Here is a 23768-nt window from a genome sequence, read left to right on the forward strand (position 1 = left end):
GTACTATTACAGTCACCTCCTGACTAATCGCCCCACAGGCCTTCAGTCTCACTCAGCAAAAGCCAAAGTCCAACCAGAACCTACCAGACTGATCTGTTCATCACTCCCCCACCTTTGTCTGACTCATCTCTTACTCTCGGCTGCCCTTCCTGGAATGCCTGCCAGGTGCAACCTTAGAGCCTTCACATTAATAGGTTCCTTGCCTGGGATGCTCTTTCACAGATAAGCTCAAGTCCCTCCAGCCCTTCAGATTTTTACTAAAATGTCACCTTATCAGTGAGGCCTTCATAGTATCTAAAATTGCACACACTCACCCCACCCTCTATGCCACCAACACACACTTCCTGTTCTTCTTTCTTACTTCATTTTTCTATTTCCCCTCAACACTTATTACTCTTTCACATACAATGTATTCTACTTATGTATCAGTCTTTGAAGGCAAGGATTTTTGTCTCTTTTTTTCCCCTGCTGTACCACAAGTATCTTGTACAAAAAAGGTCTTTTCCTGGTACAGAAACGGTCTTTTCCTGGTACAAAAATGGTCTCAAAAATATTTGTTGAATGGAGGAAAGAATAAAAGAATGAATGAACAAATACTGTATTCTAGGCAGTCAATAAAACATTTATAGAGCGTCCATTATGTGGTCAGCAATGCATTAGGCAAAAGGAGAATATGGTCGAGTGTAAGAGATGCTTTTAGACTCTTAAGGAGCTTTTTAGAGAGAAAAGAAAATCAAGCAACAATGTTCTATAAATGCTAATTGCATGGAATAGCCAATGTTGTAGAGGTTAGAGGAGAGGTCAATAATGAACACAGCAGTTAGGATGAAAAGAGAAGAAATAAGGAATGGGCAGGAGAATTATGTACTAAAGACACGGTGGTAGGAAACAGCATGGAACAGTCACTTCACGAGACCAGCTTGACCACAAGAAGGGACAGGAAGGTTTGGAAAACCAGGCAGAGTCTGAAATTGATATAATAGGAAAAAAAATCAAGAGGAATGACTGGAATGGGGGGTATGATGGAAAGGGATAAATTAAAGGTGGCTAAGCCCCTACAATGGTCTTCAAACTTTTTTTTTTTTTTTTGCGGTACGCGGGCCTCTCACTGTTGTGGCCTCTCCCGTTGCGGAGCACAGGCTCCGGACGCGCAGGCTCAGCGGCCATGGCTCACGGGCCCAGCCGCTCCGCGGCATGTGGGATCTTCCCGGACCGGGGCACGACCCCGTGTCCCCTGCATCGGCAGGCGGACTCTCAACCACTGTGCCACCAGGGAAGCCCCTTCAAACTTTTTTGATGGAATAGCCCCTGAAAGAATTCTGAAAAAATATAGATGCCTTCTCACATTTGTAAGTTGCCATCTAACGTTTATAAGTTTTGCTTTTAATGAATTTTTATTGGAGTACAGTTGCTTTACAATGTTGTGTTAGTTTCTGTTGCACAGCAAAGTGAATCAGCAGTACATATACACATACCCCCTCTTTTTTGGATTTCCTTCCCATTTAGGTCACCACAGGGCACTGAGTAGAGTTCCCAGTGCTATACTGCAGGTTCTCATTAGTTGTCTACTTTATACATGGTCTCAATAGCGTATACGTGTCAACCCCAATCTCCCAATTCCTCCCACCCCCAACCTTCCCCCTTGGCATCTGTACGTTCGTTCTCTGCATCTGTGTCTGTAAGTTTAAACAACAGCAAATGATGTGTTTTTAAACATGTATACTGAAGGTGTGCTTTAAGTACACATGGAAAACGTCTGCCTTGTGATCTAAATGGCAAACCAATCAGCTTGATCACTTTCTGTCAAAAGAGGTCTAACCTCATTTTTTAATTCAAATAAACAAGTTAATACTTCTCCCTCATGACAACCACCTTGTCTCTGAATTCTACTTCTAAGATGGAACGATAAGGCAGAGGGTTGGCATGAGTTTGTCTCCTGGATAAAATAAGGGGCTGCTCCTCTTTGCTTTACTTTCGTGGCTCCTGTGAAATGTTTCCCTGGGGCACCCCTTACCCCCGGCCCTTTCTCCTTTTTTTTTTTTTGCCACGCCGTGCGGCATGCAGAACTTCCCCGACCGGGGATTGAACCTGCATCCCCTGCAGTGGAAGCACAGAGTCTAAACCACTGGACCACTGGGCAAGTCTCCTTTCTAAAGGCTGGTGAAGAGTGACTGCAAGAGAACTTTCAGAGCAGACACTGTCTCAAGCACGTCAATTTTAGAAAAGAATACATATGGAAGCTTAAAATCTGAAAGTGGATTCCCTCATCTGTGCCCATGTATCCCCTGGAAAGTCTTCATGTACCCCTAGGGTACATGGACCGCAATGGGAAGACCACTGGCCTCAAGGTTCCATGTCAGAAGGTGGTGCCACTGACAGAGACACACAGATCAGAGGAGACAGCTGGCTCTGCTGGCAACAACTGAAGCCAGATAAAACTCTCACAGGGAGAGGCCGCAAAGGCAGGGCTGAGTCCTGGAAAATGCCTGTACTGAAGGGAGCCAAGCAAAAGAAACGGAGATAAAACAGAGAACAAGAGGTAAATGAGGACAGTACCCATGTGAGAAAGGAAGATGACTTCTGCGGTAGGAAAGGAGTTTAAAAACATCGAATGTGCCGGAAGTCTAAGGAGCGTGAGGAAGACGTTCACAATGAGGTCGTTAGTCACCGTGAAACAGAGCAGCACGAGGGACACGGGGGCTGGGACCTGGGGGCCAGCTAAGAAGCGGGGGCTGGACCAAGAGGAAATGCAGGTTGGACGTGGAGGTGAGGCAGTAGGCAGTAAAAGACTCTGGCCAGAGAACGTGGCCACTGAGTGAAGGGACGCATTTCTAAGACAGAGATGTTCTATCCGTATGTGTTTTTTTTTTGTTGGGGAGGGATGTCTCTGGATTCTTTCTGTTTGTATATGCTTGGGAGATGGCATGCTGCTTTGTTTTTTTTAAAAAAACAAATTTATTTATTTTTGGCTGCATTGGGTCTTCGTTGCTGTGCGTGGGCTTTCTCTAGTTGCGGCGAGTGGAGGCTGCTCTTCGTGTGGTGTGCAGGCTTCTCAATGCGGTGGCTTCTCTCGTTGTGGAGCACGGGCTCTAGGCGCACGGGCTGCAGTAGTTGTGGCATGCGGGCTCAGTAATTGTGGCTCACGGGCTCTAGAGTGCAGGCTCAGTAGTTGTGGCGCACGGGCTTAGTTGCTCTGCGGCATGTGGGATCTTCCCGGACCAGGGCTCGAACCCATGTCCCCTACATTGGCAGGCAGATTCTTAACCACTGTGCCACCAGGGACATTCCCATATGTATTTTATGGAAGAAGACAAGCAGTATAGTGGGCGAGGACAGTATCTGTGGGAGAGCAACAAGCGTTTACCGCAGAAAGAGGGAAGAAGCCCTGGCCCTTCCCCTGAGACTGGAGGGCGAGGCAAGGAGACTGGCAGAGAAACCTGGGAGGCGGGTGAGCAAGTTCAGGAAAAGAACCTTCCTCTCCTCAGTGAGATGGGTGGTGAGGGCTGTCCCTCGGGAAGAACGGCTGTGTAGGAGGAGCTGGATGAGACAGAGGGCTGCAGGGACCCCAGCCCACGCCCAGGGAATCAGTCAACCCGACTGATTCTCTTTGGAAAGGTTATCGAAAACAGGAGTGGGCAATTCCTCAGCTGTGGAACACGCTTCTTTCTTCAGAAGCTGGGACTGCGTAGGAGCATGGCAGAGAGCTCCCAAGTTCTGATTTAGAACATCGCCGCCAATGTCCGTGTCTCATTGTCTAAACGTAAGCAACTGATAGGAGCTGGGAGACAGGTGTGGCATGCCCACTTTCTTAGAAGTTCTGCAGGAAAAATTCTCAAGTAATTTAACTGGTAAAACAAATCCATTATACAAAATGGAAGGCCAAGTTGTCCTGTATTTTAAAGATACAACACGAGCCTTCAATGACACTTCTGTCTTTCAACAGCTGCTTTAGGCTGAGTCCCTGAGCCCCGGAGAGGATACCTTTGTTTAGTTTTCCACCCTGGCCTTCAGGGAGCTGTCCGCGGGAAAACTGAAGAAGCTCTGCTTGAAATCCAAGCTTTTCTCCTTCTCTCCAGACTCAGAGGAAGATGTCCCTCCCTTCTCTTTAAACACCCTCCCCTCCTTCCCTTTGGTTCCAATCCTCTGAATTCTATCTACCCCAACCACTCTTAGGTGGGAACTTCGCCTGTGATCTTTCTTGCCAGCTTCCTCAGCCTTTTCTTCCTGATAATAACAAGTATTATCATCAATACTGGCAACTAACCTCTATCAAGGGCTTACCATGTGGCATGTATTGAGTTTTACATGAAATTTAGGCACACTACCCCAGTGAGTCCTCACAACAACTGTATGAGGTAATCGTTTATGGTCTGCATTTTACGAATACAGGGACATCAAACACATCAAAGCAGTTGTCTAACCTGTACTGACTGCTCGTGACTGATGAAGCTGGATCCACACATGACTCGGTCGCTCCGCACATTCCCTCCGCCCCCTTCCAAAGGCACAGCCCCACCCCTCTAGCCCCCGCTCCTTGGCCCCGTGCTGCTCCTTCCAGCTACTGCCCTTTTGCAGTCAACCTCCTAGAGTTGTGGTCTAGCTCATCGCCTCTGTTTCCTGTCTACCCATTTCTTCCTCGGCCTGCAGGAACGTGGTAACATACCCCCAGCCCAGGGCCACTTGCCCTCACCTCCTGTGAGAAGATCTGGCTCAGAGTGTCAATGGGCTCCTTGGAGTGAAGTGACGAAAAGTCATCTCAAACTCAAAATTCATGCTTGTGGTCAGAGATAAAGGGATGGGGGACAGAGGATCTCAAAAGAAGGCTATGTCTGCCCATCACTGCTCTTAGGGCTTGTTTACTGACACGGTTATGGTGACTCTGCAGTTTCTGGTTAAAGGAGGTGGTTGGAAAAACCTGTTTCAGCCTTGCGTCATCTGGATGTTGGCAGTTTCCTAGACTATGTAATGTTCCCGTAGATAATGGGCATTTTGCTTTGGGCAACTGGAAAGCCACTTTCAGGATCGAATTTCAGCTCAATTTCCCCAAGCATCACAGACTAGAACATGAAACAGGACTGCTTCTGAATATGGCTTATTGGTAGATTATTTTTACCAAATATTTTCACACGATAATTTTATCATTCTTATTTCTACTGTGAAGATCTGCCACTCAAATTTCTTTTCTTTTCTTTCACCAAAGTGGAAATTCCTTGCGCTGAAGAACTATACAGAGAAAAGGAAGACAAGTAGAAACAGGGAAGACAGTGAGGCCCTGCGTGACACCGTCTCTTCTCGGGGACAGGTAACTGACGAGGCACTGAACGCTTCGAGCTGAGTTCCTGATCACTCTGCCGGCTGGAAGAACACGGGGAGGTTATGGACACCGAGGTGGGGATGAAGCTCGCCTTTGGAAGCTGTTCACGATGGCCCTGTTTCTCTTCTGCAGATTAGGTGCCAACACACCTTCCCCACTCCGACAGTCTGTATGGCTCGGGCTGAGTCATATGCTGAGTGGTGACTCATAAGATCCAGATTCTTCGAACCCAAGAAACCTTAGGAATCACTGACTCCAAACCCTTCATTAGATAAGAAATTAAGGCCCAAAGGGGACAACTGGCACGCCTTGGGTTAACAGAGCAGAGCTGCAATGAGAACCCACATCCCTTGATTTCCATGTTGAAACTTTGCCGCACGCCTTGACACCTGGCAGTGGCCTGCGAGTGCATCCCTAACAACCAGCTGTGTGCTTTTAAAGCTACAGCTGTATTATTCTCTGATTCTCTGTTCACCGAAGCATACAGGCCCATGTTTACGTCTGCTTATCTTCCTATCTAAAACGATTCAAAAACTTCATTTCAGTGCTAAATTTAGGTGCTCTTCCCTACTTTCTTTCTTCATCAATTCTTGGGGACTCCCTGTCCCTACCCTCGTACTGTGCAGTTCACTTCTTGTTTTTTTTTTTTGGCGGCATGCGGGCCTCCCACTGCTGCGGCCCCTCCCACTGCGGAGCACAGGCTCTGGACGCGCAGGCTCAGCGGCCATGGCCCACGGGCCCAGCTGCTCTGTGGCATGTGGGATCTTCCCGGATCGGGGCACGAACCCGTGTCCCCTACATTGGCAAGCGGACCCCCAACCACTGCGCCACCAGAGAAGCCCTGGTTTCTTTTTTTTTCCTCCAATTTTTTGGCCATGCCACGTGGCTTGCAGAATCTTAGTTCCCCGACCAGGGATCGAACCCAGGCCCACAGTGGTGCAGGCGCCAGGTCCTAACCCCTGGACCACCAGGGAATTCCCTGTGCAGTTCATTTCTGAAAGTGACCTCCAGCTGAGTATCTCAAACGTTTTGACAACTGTAGTACAGGATTCAGGGAAACTGGGAGAAATGATCAAAATGTCCTGGGAATAAATGAAGAACAGAGGGCACATTTTAAGGGTAAACTAGTAAACGGATGTTACTTGTGAGAAAGAAAGGAAAAGTGTTCTTATGAAGATTAAGAAATATTAGTTTTTTTAGTCACTTGGCCCAAATAAACAACCTAAACCTGAACTGCCCCGAAGTCCCACCAAAAGTCAGTCTTTAATTGCTTCACTCAAACCACGTGCTCTTGGTAGTTAATAAGCAAGGACTTCTTAAGCTTAGTGTCCATGACACACATGCCGGCGGGCTGGTGGAACCTGCTGCCAAAGCTGAGAAGTTATAACACTACAACAGACCAGCCCTGAAGCCGCCAATCCCCTCTGTGTGACCCTATGGGGAGCAGACACTCACAGGCGCTCACTGGCTTCTGAGCCCAGGAAAAGTCAGTCACCCGGCAGTGGCCAGCCCTCAGGGGTATCTCAAGCCTGATCAGATGGCAAAAGGGATGCTCGGAACACCGTCCTCATCTGTGCACATCTGGATTACAGTCTTTTCTGTACTACTACAGATTGTTCAAACGGTCACGTAGTTATTTTGTTATGACAAAAATTTATAGACCCAAAGAATGTTAAGGCTGTTGACTAGCAGTTCTTCCCTTTAGTGGAACGGGGACAACAGATGTTGACTGACTTTGACGCACTTTAAGACACCGAAATGCCTTTTCTAGCAAAGATAAAGGGCACTCCTGTTGCTTATATTCAGTGCATTTTATCACATTTTAATTCTTTGCAAGTTAGCGAACCACATGGTGGCAACTTCTAGCCAGATTATCTGATTCTAGCTAGAATATCCCCGGACTCAGGAATCAGAGTAAACTGGTTTAGAAATTCAGCTCTGCCACTTGGGAGAATCACTTAGATTCTTTGCATCTTAATTGCTTCATCTCTGAAATAGGGATGTAAAGAAAAGAATGTTGCCCCCCCATTCCAGTTCTACAGGAACCAAGCCATCAGGCACTGCAGTCACCCACCGACAATGCACCCAGAGGGGAATTCAGGACGGAGGAAAGCTGGAAGGATTCTGGGCTTCGGATAAGGGCCCTGGATAGTTAAGATGTATATCTAAGGAATAGTTTCAATCAGCCCAGATTCTTGCATCTTCCCATACAGAGAAAAGCACTAAAATCATTAATCTGAGATGTCTGCTCTTTGTGATTGGCAGTAATCTTTTGATGCTCAACTACATGTTTTTTCCCAGCAAAAAATTCCTATCTATCCTGGCTCCTCCCTTGCCTCTTCGGGGCAGTTCCTCAGAGCTATCTGAGAGGCTGTTTCCAGGACTATAGTCCTCAGTAAGGTCCCCGAATGAAACTTAACTTGCAACTTTTAGGTTGTGCGTTTTTCTTTCAGCTGACAGGGAAAATATTAGCCATCTTGCAGGCTGGTGTGCAGATTAAAAGAGAAAATATCTGTAAAAGCATTATACATGTACTTCCTTGAGGCCACTTAAAAGATATTTACGGGGCTTCCCTGGTGGCGCAGTGGTTGAGAGTCCACCTGCCGATGCAGGGGACACGGGTTTGTGCCCCGGTCCGGGAAGATCCCACATGCCGCGGTGCGCCTGGGCCCATGAGCCATGGCCGCTGAGCCTGTGTGTCCGGAGCCTGTGCTCTGCAAAGGGAGAGGCCACAACAGTGAGAGGCCCGTGTACTGCAAAAAAAAAAAAAAAAAAAAAGAGGATTTCTAGTAGCCCTTATGGGTCAATATTTTTAACCAGGGCCCTGTATGCTGTCCTCCAACTGTAATCAGTCTGTTCTACTTTTGTCTGAGGTATAAGCCATAGGAGCCTTAAAGGGTACCGTTCCAGTTGGCCTCTGCTTGCTGGCTTGCAAACAGAGGTTTTATATTTATGGACAGTAATCCAGAGTGGTGTCCATCTGAGTTTAGAATTGCTATCACAGCAGAAACTGGAAACCTCAAGAGCTATAAGCCATTTAGCACGTCTACATGGAAGCCACTTCTCATTAGAGCACATACAAATATACAGTGACCAGAACTTAGCCTCCTGGGCTCTCATATCCTCCTCAGATGTGCATACAACATATGCACACGAGTCCTCTATTTTTTGTTTATAGTGAATTCTTAATTGCCTGCAAAATTACTATCTCACCACTTATAATTTCATGTAGCAGGTATGACTATGTATACTTTTTTTTTAACATCTTTATTGGAGTATAATTGTTTTACAATGTTGTTAGTTTCTGCTGTATAACAAGGTGAATCAGCTATACGTATACATATATCCCCATATCCCCTCCCTCTTGCGTCTCCCTCCCACCCTCCCTATCCCACCCCTCTAGGTGGTCACAAAGCACCGAGCTGATCTCCCTGTGCTATGCGGCTGCTTCCCACTAGCTATCTATTTTATATTTGGTAGTGTATATATGTCAGTGTTACTCTCTCACTTCGTCCCAGCTTACCCTTCCCTCTCCCCGTGTCCTCAAGTCCATTCTCTACATCTGTGTCTTTATTCATGTCTGACTATGTATACTTTTCTTATCAAAATGCCGTAGCAACATGATAGCTACTTGATACTGAAAAGTATCTTTAATTGACAAAGCTTTTTAATTTAAACTTAGCCTATGGTTAGCGTGAGGCATTTAAACCATCTACTTGACTTCACGTGAATCAAGAACAAAACCTGAATCTGATCATTTCTGGCCTGACCTTCTACCCGCTTTCTGGCCAACTGTCTCTATAATTTGAACGCAATGACACTTCCATCAGACGCCTCTATTACTAACAATTATAGTACACATGGTTTTCAGACAGAATCCTTCATTCAGGGTGTCCAGAGTTTCATGAATCTCACTTATCTTCAAAGCCACTGCTTGAATAGGGAGGAACTTAGATGTCAAAAGCAGTCCATTTTAAACCCAAAGGAAATTCTTATCCAGAAATTACTTATCCTTATTTTTAGTGTCTTACTCGCCCCCCGCTTCCCCTTCTTGTTTTGAAAATAGAGGTAAATAAAGATGCATGCAACATCTCTTGGGCTACACAAATCTTAGGCTTTAAGGTCTCTAGGAAGCTATTATTGCTTCATCAAGAGAACTCCAAGTGGGCCCTAAATCTCCTTACCCTTGACTTCAGCAACTGCTGGGAAAATGTCAACACACACACCCCTACCTTAAAAACTCTCTGCTTGGGCTTCCCTGGTGGCGCAGTGGTTGAGAGTCTGCCTGCCGATGCAGGGGACACGGGTTCGTGCCCCGGTCCGGGAGGATCCCACATGCTGTGGAGCGGCTGGGCCCGTGAGCCATGGCCGCTGAGCCTGCGCGTCCGGAGCCTGTGCTCCGCAACGGAGAGGCCACAACAGTGAGAGGCCCGCGTACCACAAAAAAAAAAAAAAAAAAAAAACCCAACTCTCTGCTTGAGAAGGACAGTTCACTTAGAACATCTTTCCCCGGCAGCTGCAATGAGGGCACCTAATTTTTCTTAAAGCTCCAAGTCACAACAGACCGTGTGGGTAATGATGACAGTTCTGATAATAAAGATGATAATGATATAATAACGTCATTGTTATAATGACATTAATCATATGATTCAAGAATGATCATAAGATTTGGAGAATAACAAGAGATGTTAGCAAACGGGGAAAACTAAGCCATAAAGAACCTGAGAGCATTTTATTTCAAAGATCATAGGATACAATGACATTTCCAAAAGTTTAAGGTACTATCAGGACATCAAGTATTACAAAACAGATACTTGAAGCCACACGCTAAACCCTTGATCCTCAAACGTCAGGGGAACCGGTAAAACCTGGAGGGCTTGTTAAACCACAGACCACTGGGCCCCGTCCGCAGTTCCTCATTCAGTCGGTTGGGGGTGGACCTGAGAATCTGCGTGTCTAACGAGTTCCTAGGAGAGCTGATGCTGCTGGCCCCAAGACCACACTTGGAGTCTCCTGGGAAAGGAAGGAGATGAAGATCTATTGAGGGAAGGGAGAGAACGGTTACTTAGAACTACCCTGGGTCAGGCTTGCTCAGGTGTTTATACAGTTCAGCTCGTTTAGTCCTCAGAGCTTCGCAAGGAGCAATGCTTCTCACGCTTTGCAGAGCAGAACGAGAGCAAACGCACACATGCGAAGGATCCGCTTAGGCAGTTCTCCAGAAATAAAAAAGCTCTTTGATGACTATATTATCTTTTAAAGTGCAGGTACATTTTGTATTCTGTTTCAAAATATTGCTGCTTGTTATGAATTAAACATAATTAAAGAATTATTGATCAGATACACTGCTTAACTCTTAACCTCAATTTCTTTAGTAAAGTTGGCCTTTGGGAACATGAGGAAGAGGATGGCTGAAGTTTAGTAACTGGTCGATGGTGAAACAGCTAGTAGTACATGTTTAATCTTTTTTTTTTTTTTTTTTGGCTGTGCCGCGCAGCATGCGGGATCCTAGCTCCCTGACCAGGAATCAAACCCGTGCCCCCTGCAGGGCAGGCACGGAGTCTTAAGCACTGGACTGCCAGGGAAGTCCCAGTACATATTTAATCTTAATTAGTTTTAGAGACGCGCACGTAGGCCCGCAGGTCTCTGAAGATGATGCGCGTCCTGCCAGCTTACTCAACCTACTCGGCCACCTGCACCTCCCACACACCTGAACACTCCACCAGGCTCTTCTCTGCTTCTCCTTTATGGAGCCTCTGTTGTTCTGGCCAAACTGGATTACTTGCTGTTCCTCAGAATTTTCTCACTTTTCCTGCTCTCCACATACATGCTCATTATTCTTTGCCGCTGGAAAGCTCCCTTTTTATTTCCACCTGACTAGAATCTTCCACACCTTTTAAGATCCAGCTGAAATGCCATTTCCTTTTTGAAGACCAAACCCCATTTTTAAAAGGCTGCTGGACGGGACTCCTTCAGTGAGTTCCCATGGCTGCCTGGACAGATTTAATGTCAGTGGGCATGTAATTGCTTTTGTTAAATTCCTCTGTGTGTATAATCTCATGGGCCCTGATTTACACACGCCTCTGCAAAGAAATGGTTCTGTTTGACATTAAAGTTATACTGGCATTCAAACATGAAGTTTCGTGCAGTGTAAGATATTGGAGTGTAGATAAAAAGTAGTTGGAAAGAGGGAAGGGCTATGGGGACATATGTATATGTATAACTGATTCACTTTGTTATAAAGCAGAAACTAACACCCCATTGTAAAGCAATTATGCCCCAATAAAGATGTTAAAAAAAAAAGAAAATGAGTAAAATTCTAATGAATTGCTTTAAAGTCATGAATGTGTCAAACTGGTTTGTTGGAGCATTTATTTTCAAAAAAAAAAAAAAAAAGTAGTTGGAAAAATATCTTTAAAAGAAATCCCCAACAGGAAGCTTTAGGTTATGATGAAATTTGTGGCTATGAATTAGAATAAAGTCTAAAATGTAGAACGTGCCTAGCCTTTTAGGATCTCAGAAGAGGCTTTGGAAGTCATTTAGGACAACACCCTTATTTCACAATCACAGAATTTTTGGAAACTGCTTTGTACTATGGTCTGAAGTCCCATTTGTTTAGTTAACGCAGTGCAATTTTCATCTTGCTTACCTTTGGTTTTCTTCATATTGCTACCCGAAGAAAGCTTTTTGCCCTGAATGATGATTTACTTCTGAAGGGCCAGACCTGACTTTGGTCCAAAGGGAGCTTAACTGCAGGACCTCCTTTGATTTTAAAGGTTGCTAACCGTAGTGGTGCTAATTTGGAACCTCCGAGGAATGAGCCCTTACCCCCAAGTGCCATTGGTGAGTCCACCAGCCAAGCCACAGCTGCGGCCAAGCTTGGGGAGGAAGCTTGCGCTGGGCGGGGTGGCCAGCCGCTTCATTTGGCCGGCACCAGCTTTGGCCTCAGAGAGGTACCTCACATGCTGCTGACATCTTGGCTCAATCGCGTAGAATGAAAACAGTGAAGGACGCCAAGGGCCTTTGCCTTTCCCACCTCTGCATGCTCCCCCCAATCCCGAGGTGGTGGAGCAGGGATTTTAGAGGTGGGCAGAAACAGGTGTGACCTTAGGAAAGCTATTCAACCTTTGGAGGTCCCAGTTCCCTATCTACACAAAGGAGATGATAAGAGTACTGTAAATATCTTAGGGGTAATTGGCAAGCTTAGGTGGGGTATTGTTGAGCACTTTCTAAATGTCAGCCACTGTCATTATCAGCAAAGGGCAGCAACATCAACACACTCTAGATTCTCTTCTGTGTAAGCTTCAGTCCCTCCCTGACTCAATTATGATATCACTATTGACTCCTAAAACTATATCTTTATTTATTTATTTATTTATTTATTTTTGGCTGTATTGGGTCTTTGTTGCTGCATGCAGGCTTTCTCTAGTTGCGGCGAGAGGGGGGCTACTCTTCGTTGCTTCTCATTGCGGTGGCTTCTCTTGTTGCGGAGCACGGGATCCAGGCCGGGATCCAGGCGTGTGGTCTTCAGTAGTTGTGGCACGTGGGCTTCAGTAGTTGTGGCACGTGGGCTTCAGTAGTTGTGGCTCGCAGGCTCAGTAGTTGTGGCTTGAGGGCTCTAGAGCACAGACTCAGTAGTTGTGGCACACAGGCTTAGCTGCTCCACGGCATGTGGGATCTTCCCGGACCAGGGCTCGAACCCGTGTCCCCTGCACTGGCAGGCGGATTCTTAACCACTGCGCCACAGGGAAGTCCCTAAAACTACAACTTTAGTCCAACTTTTTTTCCTGAACTGAACACTAGGCTTCACAATACAACCTGGAGGTGCCCTTGGAAGCTAAAGCAAGTCCAAAACTAGATCATTCCCTGGCACTGAGCACCATCTCCTCTTGACCTCTCATTTGTGAAAGACACTGTCACCTTTCTAGCTACGCTGGCAGAAAGACTCAGTTCGTTTTTTTTTTCAACTACTTCTTTATCCTCCATGGAATCAGTTGCCCAGTCATTCATTCACACGTTCACTTATTCAACAATTATTTATTGGGCCTTTTCCATAAGCTAGGTACTGTATTAAACTCTGGGTACACAGTGACGAACACAACTTACATGATTTCTGCCCTCATCTGCAAATATATAATTACACATTGGCATATATACTTAGAAAGAGATTTCAGTCAGTAGGAGAAAGTACAGCAGGGGACTTAATTTAAAATGAGAGGCAGGAAAGAACTCTTGGAGGAAGTGAACATTTGAACTGAGGCCTGAAAGACGGAAAGGCTCTGTCAGGTAGGTAATGAGTGCAGCGCGTTGCTGGCAATGGGATCAGCAGGTACAAAGGCTCGAGGCTGGAAAGGACCCGATGCATTTTCTGAGGAACTGGGGGAAGGCCACGTGGCTACAAGGCTGTGAACTTGCTTGAGTCAAGGCGGGAGCAGGAGATTCCCAGGGGGGTATGGGAGCCCCTGAAGGGGTCTGAGTAGGAGAGGCGCAGGGTCGGACCACCCTGGCTGCTCTCAGAGAACGGACTGGGTGGGCAGGAAGAAATCAGAGACCCATCTGGGGGCTGCTCAGGTGGTTCTGGTGACAGATGGTCAGTGGCCGTGGTGATGGAGGAAAGTGGTGTATCTGACACACAATTTGGAGGTGGTGTTGATAGGACTTGGTGATGGGGGTGAGGGGAGAGAGAGAAAGGGAGGTGGCAAGGCCCCTTCTTAGGCTTCTGGCTCGAGCAGCTGTGTAGATGAAAGCGGCCACGGAACCTACCTTCCAAAAGAGCCTCTACCGCTGTATCAGCTCCCAGTACAGTGCCAGCCACATCGCTCCCCTTTCAGGTATCTGGGAAGGCTCCCTATCACCTGCTTAAGCACACACTCCTTGCCTTGGCTTTCAAGGCTCCACGACCCACGTTTCCAGTCTTATTTCCCACCACTTCTCTCCTTAGGTTCTGCTTCGGTCCAGCTGGACCACTTCCTGTTCCCTGAATGTGTAACCACACATCCCTGCCTCGGTGCCCCCGGCTCACCCTATTCCTCCGTCTCACCATCTCCGTCTGCTGAAACCTTATTCAACGACTTTCAAGGTTCATTAAAGGGCCAGTGTTTAAATCTCACAAAGCTCTGTAACTCTCTGATGGCACTTAGACTCCTGCCTGTTACTGTGGTTATGACAGTACTTATCTTGTGCCCATTCCCTTCCCCCAACAGACCGTATGTCATACCTTCGGGTGCCCGGCCCTATTACTCATTCTGCACCACCGCCCTTGCCCTCACCAGGGTCAAGTACAGGGCTTCACCCACAGTAGGTACATTTTACTGAATTCGTTTGGGACAATTCATGTTATTAATTATGCTAAGGAACGCTGAGACCCAAGTTTTTGAGGCCGAGATGTTTTCCAGTAGCATCTGGCAGCACCAGAGCTCACAGCAGAATTTATCTTCCACCAAAACTCCTGGCAAATCATATGCAACACAAACCATGCCTCCCACAACAGTCCTCTGCCTGCTCAAAATACTCCAGTGCAGCAGTGCTCGTAAGCTTACCCTTTCCTTGAAGTACGGAATATTAAAAATCACAGCCTCTAACTCAGGATTTTTCAAACTGCTTGTTGTAACCCATTAATGGGTCATGAAATCAATTTAGCAGGTCATCAACAATACTAAAAAATAAAATAGAAAATAGCCAAACACACTGCCTATACTCAGGATGAGTAATGTTTCCTGAAACTTTTGCTTCCAATGCAAGCATTCACCTATGTGTATAATGGGTCATGATGTAAAACATATTTCTTATCATGGGTCTCAGTTAAAAAGGTTTAAGGGCTGGGTGGCCCACCTCAAGATCGGCACACAGAACTCAAGTAGGGAGAGTAAGATGTTAAGGAAAAAGTAATGAGACTATCTAATTAAAATAGTAATGAGGGGGTAATCATATGATTCAGTAATGATAATAATATTTGGAGAATAACAAGAGATGTTAGCAAATGGGGAAAACTAAGCCATAAAGAAACTGAGAGCATTTTGTTTATTCCAAAGATCATAGGATACAATGATGTTTCAAAAAGTTTAGGTATTGGGACTTCCCTGGTGGCGCAGTGGTTAAGGATCCGCCTGCCAATGCAGGGGACATGGGTTCGAGCCCTGGTCCAGGAAGATCCCACATGCCGCGGAGCAACTAAGCCTGTGCGCCACAACTACTCAGCCTGCGCTCCAGAGCCCGCAAGCCACAACGACTGGGCCCGTGTGCTGCAACTACTGAAGCCTGAGCGCCTAGAGCCCGTGCTCGGCATCAAGAGAAGCCACCGCAAGAAGCCTGAATACTGCAACAAAGAGTAGCCCCCTGCTCGCCGCAACTAGAGAAAGACTGGGCGCAGCAATGAAGACCCAACACAGCCAAAAATAAATAAAAATTAAAAAAATAAAGCTCCCTTAAAAAATGTCGAGTACAATTTAAAAAAAAGTAATGAGACTATCCCTTTAAAATGTGAATGTCTGATATCAATATATAATACCTAACCCTTCCCTCAGGGTACCTGCATTTAGGTGCTTTAAACCCGCATTAATCTCATTAGTAGAAAGTGAAGAAAGTGAGTCAGAAATCATTTCGGACTACAGGCCTTCTTGGTACCTCAAGCAAGGATTTCCTCCAGTATCCCAGCTCCCCAAGAGAGCTGGTTCAGGAACTCCACTGCTGAAAAGCTACTGGTTTCTAGGTTACAATACACAGAAGTGATAATACCTTTGTAAGAGAAACATATTTACAACCAGAATGCACCCTTTCTTCCACACACTTGTCAACAAGCTTATCAATTTATGTTTCTATGTATTTATTTAACATAAACCTAGAAAATACAGTCCTATACATCCACGTGCAAGACCTATGCCTGATCTGAGGTAACGTGAACCCCAAGTTGATCTAAACGTGAGATATACTGTGAGGTACTGAAGGCAATAGCGCATGTGGGATAGGAAGGGGGGATGTGGGAAATGGTACAATGGATAAGGGGGCTCAGGATTGTGGTAGATGTATTATGCCAAGTGTTTATTACTTTGATGCTTGGTGGCAATGAGAGGATGAGGTTAGAGGGGTGGGATACGGAGAAAACAATTTTCTAGACAGCTGTATGCACCATGATAGTATATAGTAGTCCACCAGGAGTGTACAGGCTGTATTTGATTATGTCAGCACTAAAAGGACAGATTCCAAGTCCTAATCCCAGACCCAGCTCCATTTAACAGGTTGCCCCTTATAATTTGTTGCTTCTTGTGTTACATTCTCAATTTATAGTTGAGACATCAACAGTGAGCTTCCTAAGGAATGAAATGTAAACTCTTAATTGCCAATTAGAATACCAACAAATAACTGGGCCAGAGACAAGGATGAAGAAGTAGGAAGTTCAAAGTTGGTATGGTGCAGAGAAACTTAGATTGAGGTACTGATAAATTTGGGTTAGATCTGGGTGACGTGACATGAAGCAAGTCACACAACCAAACGTTCTGTCCGCCTCTAAAATTTTACAGTTCTACAAGGGAGGGAAAAGGTGACCTTCATCTGGAAGAAAGGAAGATTATATTGGTTTGGTGTGTAATAGGCAAGTGACAATGACATTACCCAAGGTTGTTTAAATATGAATTAATGCCTCTCCCATTATCTAGATCGGGTTAGGTGATATATGTGAGTGTCTCTACTGACTACTGGATAACTTCCAAATTTCTTTCCCGGCATTTAAGGCTTTCCACATCTGCCCAAGTTATCTCAAATTTCTTGTGGTTCAGACCCACTCTTGCCCCCCAGTCTTGTGTGCTTAGTTCTTCCCCACCCCTACTCTCCTAGCTAATGTCCCATAACCTTCCTAAAACCTTCCAGCTACTCAAATATTTATGTATCAGCTCTTCACCTTTGAATTCCTACAAGACTTTACAGCAGTCCTATCAGATAGGCATTATCGTCCTCATTTCATAAATAAGAAAACTGAGGCTCAGAGAGGTTAAGTGGTTTGCCCAGGGTCCCACAGTTTGTAAGCAGCAGCAGGGCTGGGTCTGATTTGTTTTCCAAGTCCACACACTTTTTTTTTTCTCTCATTGTGCCATGCTGCTTCCGTGTATTAAAAAACCACGGAGAAAGGATGCAGTAAAAAAGCCTATAAACCAGTTATAATACTGTCTGTTGTGACAAAAATGCAGATACAAAACATCCTTTGAACCACGTGTGCAATAAACGCTTGGGGTAGCATGGGTAGTTTTTAAGAAGTTGCCACTCTTGTTTCCCAAGCCCAGTATTAAAGCGATATTCCAGGGTAAATGACAGGTGTATGGCTGAGGAAAAGAAAAAGCAATATGGTATAAGAGGAAAATATTAGAAGCGGGACAAAAAGATGAAGGTGTAATACAAGCTGGAAATGCACAAGAGACACTCAGAATATGCAAGTATGGAGTATGGGGCTGAGGGGGCCCATAGGACTAAAATATCTAAGTTAGGGGGCCTATAACTGCCAATAAGAAGCGCACGTGTGTGACGGTTGATATTAATAACAGCAGTACACATGGACAGAGAGAACTCCAGAGAGAGACAAATAAGGACGGGTCGCCGGGACACAGGGTAGAGCATGGCAGGATGAGAGGGTGGTGGCGCCTAATGAGGGGCCAGAAGGGTACAGCAGGGGTCGAAGGGAAAGGTGAAGAGGTTCAGAGGGCACGGCGCCCCCAGACTCGGGACTAGACTCGTCTTCCTCTCCACAGCTGGTTGGTGTGTTCTAGGATTCACATCTGCACCCCACAAAGCCCTCCAGGTGGCTCCGGGAAGAGGGGGCGGTCACTTCCCCGTTCCTTGGGGACTCCGCGAGGGGTCCTTACCTAGGAAGATGGAGATGATGAGCCGCAGCGCCTGTTCTGACGCGCCCAGGGACGTCGCCAACTTGTTAAGGCTCAGGTTCTGGAAACCGCCCCGCAGCACCGTCGCCAGCTCCGCCGCCGCTCCCACGTCCCCTTCGGCTGCGGACGCCATCTTAGCTCCGGGCGCCCCCCGGGGACCCCTCAGCTCCGCGCGCCCCAAATGTGGGCACAACGCTGGAGCTTCACCCCCAATTCCGGCCCGGAGCCCGCCCACGGCGTGCGCATTGGCTGCAGGACCGCCCAGCGGCTCCGGGATCAGCCGATCATTGGTCGGCCCGGGCAGGGGGCGGGGCCTCACGCCGCAAGGTAGGCAGGGGGCGGGGACGAACGTTTGTAAGGCAAAGGTGACTCGGGCCGAGAATGAACGCGGGGCCGGCAGGGGGCGGGGCTCGGAATCGCGAACTAGAGCCTTGATTGGAAAAGTCAGAAGCCGACGGCGCGGCGACTGTACAACTCAGTTCTAACAGCTCGGGGGAGGAGTCGGGGCGGGCGAGAGTCCGGCCGGCTCGAGCGCTGCCTCCCCATTGGCTGAGACGGAGCAGGCGAGAGTCAGGGCGGGGGTGCCGTCACCCGATCGCGAGGTTACTCTCGGTCGCCGGCGCGCCGGGGTTACTGGGGCATGTAACGGGAGGGCGGGAATTCCTGCCGCGGGCTCGCGAGCGCCCTCTAACGGCGCCTCGGCCGTTTTTGAACCGTTAGGCACGCCGCCTTCCCTCCCCGAGGGTGGGGAGAGCCCGGCGCCCCCAGCACTCTTTGCCTGCTCCTTTGATTTCATGTAACTTCCTGTATTAAAACTACCTACCCCCGAGAGGCGATGCAGTTAAGATATGCTGATTTAGTCCTTATGATTTTAATTAAAAATTAAACTAGTTTGTCGCTATTCAGGTAATACAGGTTCAAGATCAAAGTGCAAAGAGGATAGAGACTGAAGACAAAATAAAAGTCCTTTCTTCCCACCTTGCTTCCCATTCCTACTTCCACTGTTCAGATTAGGCTAACGAAAATGTACCAGGGCCTGTGCTGGGCTCTGAGCCCAGAGCTGTGGAGTGGGGATGGCGCACGGTCATATAAAGCGTGTAATTGCAAGAGAAAGGAACAAGGTTCCGTGAGAATACTTAACAAAGGAACACTAAGAGTTTCCAGTAACCACTGGAATTCGTGGAGCATTCTTGTACAATTACAGCTAATACTTCTATAGCACTTCGCGCTTTATGCAGCTCTGATACCCATATTATTTCGCTTAATTGATTATGAAACAGGATATTTATTATTACGATGTCCTCTTACAGACACAGAGGCTTGGAGAAATTAAGGAACTCGCTAAGTTCCTTCCCTAGTAAGGGGCAGCGACAGAATTGAAACCTTAAATTTCACCTCCCTCCTCTTTTTTGGGGGACAAAATTTAAAAGAAAATCAGAGAAGTCAAGAATAATATAACATCCCCCAGATTAAGAAACAAACATCACATGTACAGCTGAAGAGCCTGGTGTATCCCTTCCACAGGGCATTTCCCTTCTTTCCTTCTCAGAGGTCACCTCCTTTCTGACTTTGGTACTTATCAACCCCATGCCTCTTTTTATACTTTACACTCTGTATATATCCAGAAACAATTATAATATAGTTTTGCATGCTTTTAAAGTTTATATTTATGGTTACAGTGAATGTATCATTTTGCAACTTGTTTTTATGCTTAACATCTTTATTGAGACATTCATGTTTCTACATGTAGCTGTAATACAGTCGTTTTAACTGTGAAGTAACATTGCACCGTTTGATTATACCACAATTATTTTTCACGATTATGTTGAGGAATACTTGGATCACTTACTATTCATGTATTTCTTTTATTACAAACATGGCTGCTGTGGACATTCTCCTTTAAGCAACAGTGAAAGTTTCTCTAGGGCTGTAACTCCAAACGGATTTTGTGTTTGTTTGTTTTTTTTAATTAACTGGGGTCTATTGTAGGAAACACATTGCTATCCAGTATACACACATGCTCATACACTACGCAACTAATATGTACACGCATGTGTGCAGCGTGTGTATGTGATGTGTTCTCTTATATTTTCTATTTTAATTCATTAAAAAAATTGCTCATCAGGATCCACTAACTTGATATCACTACTTGCTCAGTGTAGAAAACACCCCTCTAGGGTTTATAACCAGGAGGGGAATCATGAGTTGTAAGGTTTGCACACCTTCAATTTTACTAGATTTTGCCTAATTGAAGTGTTTGGCTAAATGTTACTTAAGACCCTTAAAATCTTTGATTTGCTGAATAAGTAAGATATATTTATTAAAGCATCTAGTTAGTTAGACCCTATTTAAAAATAGACGAAGTCGGTTTCTTTTCGTTTTGTGCAATTAGGTAATATGTCTGCCCCTTCTTACACCTCTGGTTTTCCAAGACAAGAGTCTGTGTGGCAAGAGGCTGTGTCTCCGTTGACACAACAGATTCCTGTTTGCCTTTCCCCTCAGGTGTTTGATCGGCTACATTCCCTTCATTCTTCCTACTGTTCCAACGCAGCACCTGTTTCTCCAGTTACACTAGCTGCTGAGCTGGTGAGTGGGAGAAGATTAAGATTATATGGCCTCTTACTTTATAATGCAGCACGTTCATGGAGGGCTTAGTAAGTCAGGTTCTGTGCTGGTCCCTCGATGCAAAGATCCATAAGAGACAGTCCCTGCCCACAGGAAGCTCTGTGTATGGGGGAAGAGAGACATGAAAAGATAATTATAAACCGAAGTGGTTGTGTCTGTATAGAAATAAGCATCAGGTATTAGTGAAATCCCTCCTCTCTCATTACTGCTTTTCCCCGCCCTGTCCTTCCTTCTTTAGCAAGTTCAGTATTTCCTTCTACTCCCTTTCCTCTGGCTCATTGACCTCTACTATCTATTACTATCTGCAGGGCTTCCCACCTTAAAACACCTTCCCTTTCTCTGAGGTTACTGGCCTCTTTTACCTCCTGACCGTACTTGTGGAGAAACAGTCTGGTCGGAGTTCACTCAATATCCAGGTATGGGTTTACAACTTCTCAACCCCCTTGCAGTAAGCTTGAGACCACATGACTAGTTATGGCCCATGGACTGTAAGCAGAAATGAAGCGTCATTTCCTGGCCCAGGAGGTGCACAGCTAGTGTGACTCCCAAATCTCTCTCTTCCCTAGATAGTAGCACATACAGAGGCCATGCGTCCTGTCTGGTATAGTATGAGATGGAGGAAGCCGCCCAACTGGCATCTTGCTCAACACTTAGCTTAAGCGAAAAGTAAACATTTGTGGTATTAAACCCCAAGATTTAAGGTTACTGCTTTAACTTACCCTGACTAAGACACTTACCCACCAGTCTTTATACCCATTAGAACTTGGTACTCATTTTCACCACCTATGAAACTATTCACACAAAGGCGACCAACTATTCCTTAATAGTTACATGTACTCTCCCTTCTCCATCTCATTTTTTTTTTTTTTTTTTTTTTTTTTTGCGGTACGCGGGCCTCTCACTGCTGTGGCCTCTGCCGCTGCGGAGCACAGGCTCCGGACGCGCAGGCTCAGCGGCCATGGCTCACGGGCCCAGCCGCTCCGTGGCATGTGGGATCTTCCCGGACCGGGGCACGAACCCGTGTCCCCTGCATCGGCAGGCGGACTCTCAACCACTGCACCACCAGGGAAGCCCTCCATCTCATTTTTAATAACCTTGTTTTTTTTTTGCCTGCGCTGCCCAGCTTGCAGAATCTTAGTTCCCCCACTAGGGATCGAATCCGCACCCCTGCAGTGGAAGTGCAGAGTCCTAACGGACCTCCAGGGAATTAAATCCCTCCATCTCATATTCTTAATTTTCAAGAACTCTTTATGCTGAGATAGCATCTTTTTTCCCCCCACAGCATTCTTGTTTTATGGATGAACTTTGCTATACTAGCCTTCTGAGAAGATTAATTAGGGATTTGGGGGGATTTTTTATTTGTTTACTTATATTTCTTCTTTTATTCCCTGCATTTTTCCTTTTCCCTCAGGATTTCTGCTTTCCTTTTGTTTCTTTTATCTCTTTTAAGATGCCGACATTACAAAGTTGATTGGATATATGGACCCTGAGTAGGGCTTGTTGACTGGTGAATTTCCCTGAAGGGGATTGGGCTGGGAGCTCCCCTTTTGACCTAGAAACTTCCAAATGTCTGTATGTGGAGGGTTTATTTATTTTTTATTTATTAAAAATTTTTAAATTCTATTTTAGGGCTGCATCGGGTCTTCGTTGCTGCACTCTTCGTTGCAGTGGGCAGGCTCAGTAGTTGCGGCACCCAGGCCCTGGAGTGCACGGGCTTCAGCAGTTGTGGCTCGCGGGCTCTAGAGTGCAGGCTCGGTAGTTGTGGCGCACGGGCTTAGTTGCTCCGCGACATGTGGGATCTTCCTGGACCAGGGATCGAATCTGTGTCCCCTGCCTTGGCAGGCAGATTCTTAACCACTGCACCACCAGGGAAGTCCCTGGAGGCTTTATTCTTTAGGATTATTCAGTCTCTTCAGAGAGGAGTCTCCCAGTCTCCTGCTTGGAAGATGTACGTCTGTTTTATAGGTGCACACCTCTCTCTTGTTCCATGCAATGCTTGATGTCTTTGGGTCCAGAGTCTTTCCTATCCATTTTCGCAGAGAATATAGCATCAATTCTCTGCCTGGTGGTGGTGGGGTTGGGTACTTCCCTGGTTGTGCTAGGTAGGGAGGGGTCTTGAGGGTCCACCTTTCTGGAGTCTAGGCTTTCAGGCCATTCCTCCGGTTTTGACTCCTTATCAGCTACTTCCCCTGGACTGTATCATCACTATACCACACCTTCTTTCCATTTTTCAAAACTGTGTTTAAATGTTTCATCTGCTCTTCTTCCATTCACTTTGTTCCTATAGATTTATACCTTCTCCACCCCACCCTTTACTAGATTTTAGTGGGATTTTAGGCACAAGAGGCAAGTTAATTTGCCATCTTTATGAGAAGTTTTCCTCTTTGTTTTAAAGTATATTTCTTTTCTTTTTAAAATTATTTATTTGTTTATTTATTTATTTTGGCCACACCATGTGGCATGTGGGATCTTTTTTTAAATTTTATTTATTTATTTATTTTTGGCTGTGTTGGGTCTTCGTTGCTACCGGGCTTTCTCTAGTTGTGGCCAGTGGGGGCTACTCTTCATTGCACTGCGCGGACTTCTCATTGCGGTGGCTTCTCTTGTTGGGGGCACGGGCTCTAGGCGCGTGCGCTTCAGTAGTTGTGGCACTCGGGCTCAGTAGTTGTGGCTCGTGGGCTCTAGAGCGCAGGCTCAGTCGTTGTGGCGCACGGGCTTAGTTGCTCCGCGGCATGTGGGATCTTCCCTGACCAGGGATCGAACCCATGTCCCCTGCATTGGCAGGCAGATTCTCAACCATTGTGCCACCAGGGAAGTCCGGCATGTGGGATCTTAGTTCCCCAACCCTGTGCCCTGTGCAGTGGAAGCGCAAAGTCTTAACCACTGGACCGCCAGGGAAGTCCCTACAAGTATTTTTCTAATAGTCTGCTTAAAAAAGTACTTTTAGGGCTTCCCTGGTGGCGCAG

At 46.3% G+C, this 23768-nt stretch overlaps 1 protein-coding gene across 1 annotated transcript in view; it reads right to left on the reverse strand.

The window, feature by feature from the left end:
* The window catches only part of LPCAT3 (lysophosphatidylcholine acyltransferase 3), a 29684-nt gene extending 11262 nt beyond the window's left edge, over window positions 1-18422 (reverse strand). The window contains exon 1 of the mRNA XM_004279081.3: window positions 18160-18422. Within this exon, the coding sequence (XP_004279129.1) occupies window positions 18160-18310 (151 nt within the window). The 5' untranslated portion in view covers window positions 18311-18422. The remainder of the gene's footprint in view (window positions 1-18159) is intronic.
* Between the last annotated feature and the right edge of the window lie 5346 nt (window positions 18423-23768).

Source organism: Orcinus orca, chromosome 11, assembly GCF_937001465.1.
Source record: "Orcinus orca chromosome 11, mOrcOrc1.1, whole genome shotgun sequence".
In the NCBI taxonomy this organism is placed as follows: Eukaryota; Metazoa; Chordata; class Mammalia; order Artiodactyla; family Delphinidae; genus Orcinus; species Orcinus orca.